Source organism: Austrofundulus limnaeus, unplaced genomic scaffold (genome assembly GCF_001266775.1).
Source record: "Austrofundulus limnaeus strain Quisiro unplaced genomic scaffold, Austrofundulus_limnaeus-1.0 Scaffold537, whole genome shotgun sequence".
Lineage (NCBI taxonomy): Eukaryota > Metazoa > Chordata > Actinopteri > Cyprinodontiformes > Rivulidae > Austrofundulus > Austrofundulus limnaeus.
In genome coordinates this window covers 161,980-163,701 of record NW_013952939.1, presented here as the reverse complement: position 1 = coordinate 163,701, position 1,722 = coordinate 161,980, and the positions used below count along the sequence as shown (strand labels likewise).

Here is a 1,722-nt window from a genome sequence, read left to right as displayed (position 1 = left end):
CACACAGAGGCGCCCTTGTCTGCCACACCTCTTAGTGTGGTGTAAAAAAAATAAAATAAAACAATGTAGTACACTGTGTACTGTGGTATTTTCTACAGGCTACACCAGGCTATGAAAATGATCAATACTGCCCGACCCTAAGGAACACCTGTGGGTTCATTTTAGGGTACACATCAAACACTCTACTTCTTTGTGTGGCATCCTGGGAAAATCTAAAGAAATAAGTTACAAAATGATGTAGGGGTCACCTTGAGTGAAGAAACAAGATTTACTGCCTCGAAGCAGGCCTCAGACAGGCCTGACGAGAGGACAGGATCTCTGTCATAAACTGAACTCTATTTAGGCCATGACAGGTCATTCTAACCGTGGAAGAGAACTCCTCAGTTCTCTTAATCAGATAATGGACAGAACAATCTCTTCTGTTCGTGATTCATTTGTTGTTTAACTAAGAATGTTTATGCATTTGTTAAATCATGATAATGACTGTCACAGGAAAAGGGGAACCACTTCTTTTCTTTTATCGTGCCTTATCGTATAAAAAAATCACAGAGAATCTCATTACAATGTTTTCATTGTGTTTTTATGTAAATCACTGTTTTTATTTTACTGTGAACACAGTAATATAATTGTGGATTTTTCCTGAGAAAATTTTTCATTTATCTGGACTAACAGAAGGTTCAGAACTGATGATAAAACAGAAATGTTAATTAATCATCATAAATGTTTTGCAGTGATTTCTCTTAGAGTCTATCAGAAGAAAGCTGAAGAAAGGTTATCATCCTGTTGTGAACAGCCATAGAATTTTAACCTTGGGCTGGCACCGCTGGCAAATCTCTTATCTTTCTTTCTCTGACTCTGATTTATTTTTTTGGAAAAAAGTTGTGTTTTTCTCCAGTATGTCAACATCTGGTTTCTACTTGTATCAATAAAACCTCAGTATCTTTGGTTTCTCAGTTAGTAACTCAAAGCTTGTAGCTTATATTAATAAATTACACATTTTAATATATAATCCAGATGAAGACTCTGGTTGGCTGAGTAAATCTTAACAGAATGAAGACGTTTCCCCACCTGTTCACACTCTGTGGTCTTCATTGCTTCTGTGAGAAGATCTGAGGACAGAAACAGAGAGCTGAGTAACACACATCAAACTGACCCACAAACTCTTGTGTGGAGCCACAGCCAAGGCACAACAACTGGCCTTTATTAACCACCATCCTCTTTGTCTGACCACAGACAGCACATTAACGTGCATATTTCTACACATAAAGTTAAAAACAACCTTGTACAGTGCAGTGCTGCAGACACAAATGTGTTAATTTTTTAACTAAACAAGTGGTTTTAACATGCAAACACTTATTTTCTTCTTTGACTGGTTTATATTTTATTAAAAAGTGACTTCTTGATCTTAAAGTGCATGCTATGTTGATTTCGGCTTAGAATCCAAAGTAATTAAAAATAGCTGTGTTTAATTTTGACAGAACCATAGAAATAAAATTAAATAAACTACACCCAACTGTCTGCTCTGAGCATCAGTCAAAAAACACAAACTGGGCCTGAGATGCCTTACATTTGTAGGGACATGGCACTCCAATTTCAAATCTGGCAGCAGATTAAAAAAAAACATTAAAAACTCTACAATACAGTGGTTTGCAAAAGTATTCATACCCCTTGAACTTTTCCATATTTTGTCACATTACAACCACAAACATAAATATATTTCAC

At 36.0% G+C, this 1,722-nt stretch overlaps 1 protein-coding gene across 1 annotated transcript in view; it reads right to left on the bottom strand.

The window, feature by feature from the left end:
* nrbf2b (nuclear receptor binding factor 2b) overlaps positions 1-1,722 on the bottom strand; it is a gene marked incomplete in the record, with an annotated part of 15,446 nt that overhangs the window by 8,392 nt on the left and 5,332 nt on the right. The window contains 1 exon segment of the mRNA XM_014026251.1: positions 1,069-1,109. Coding sequence (XP_013881705.1) covers positions 1,069-1,109 — 41 coding nt within the window.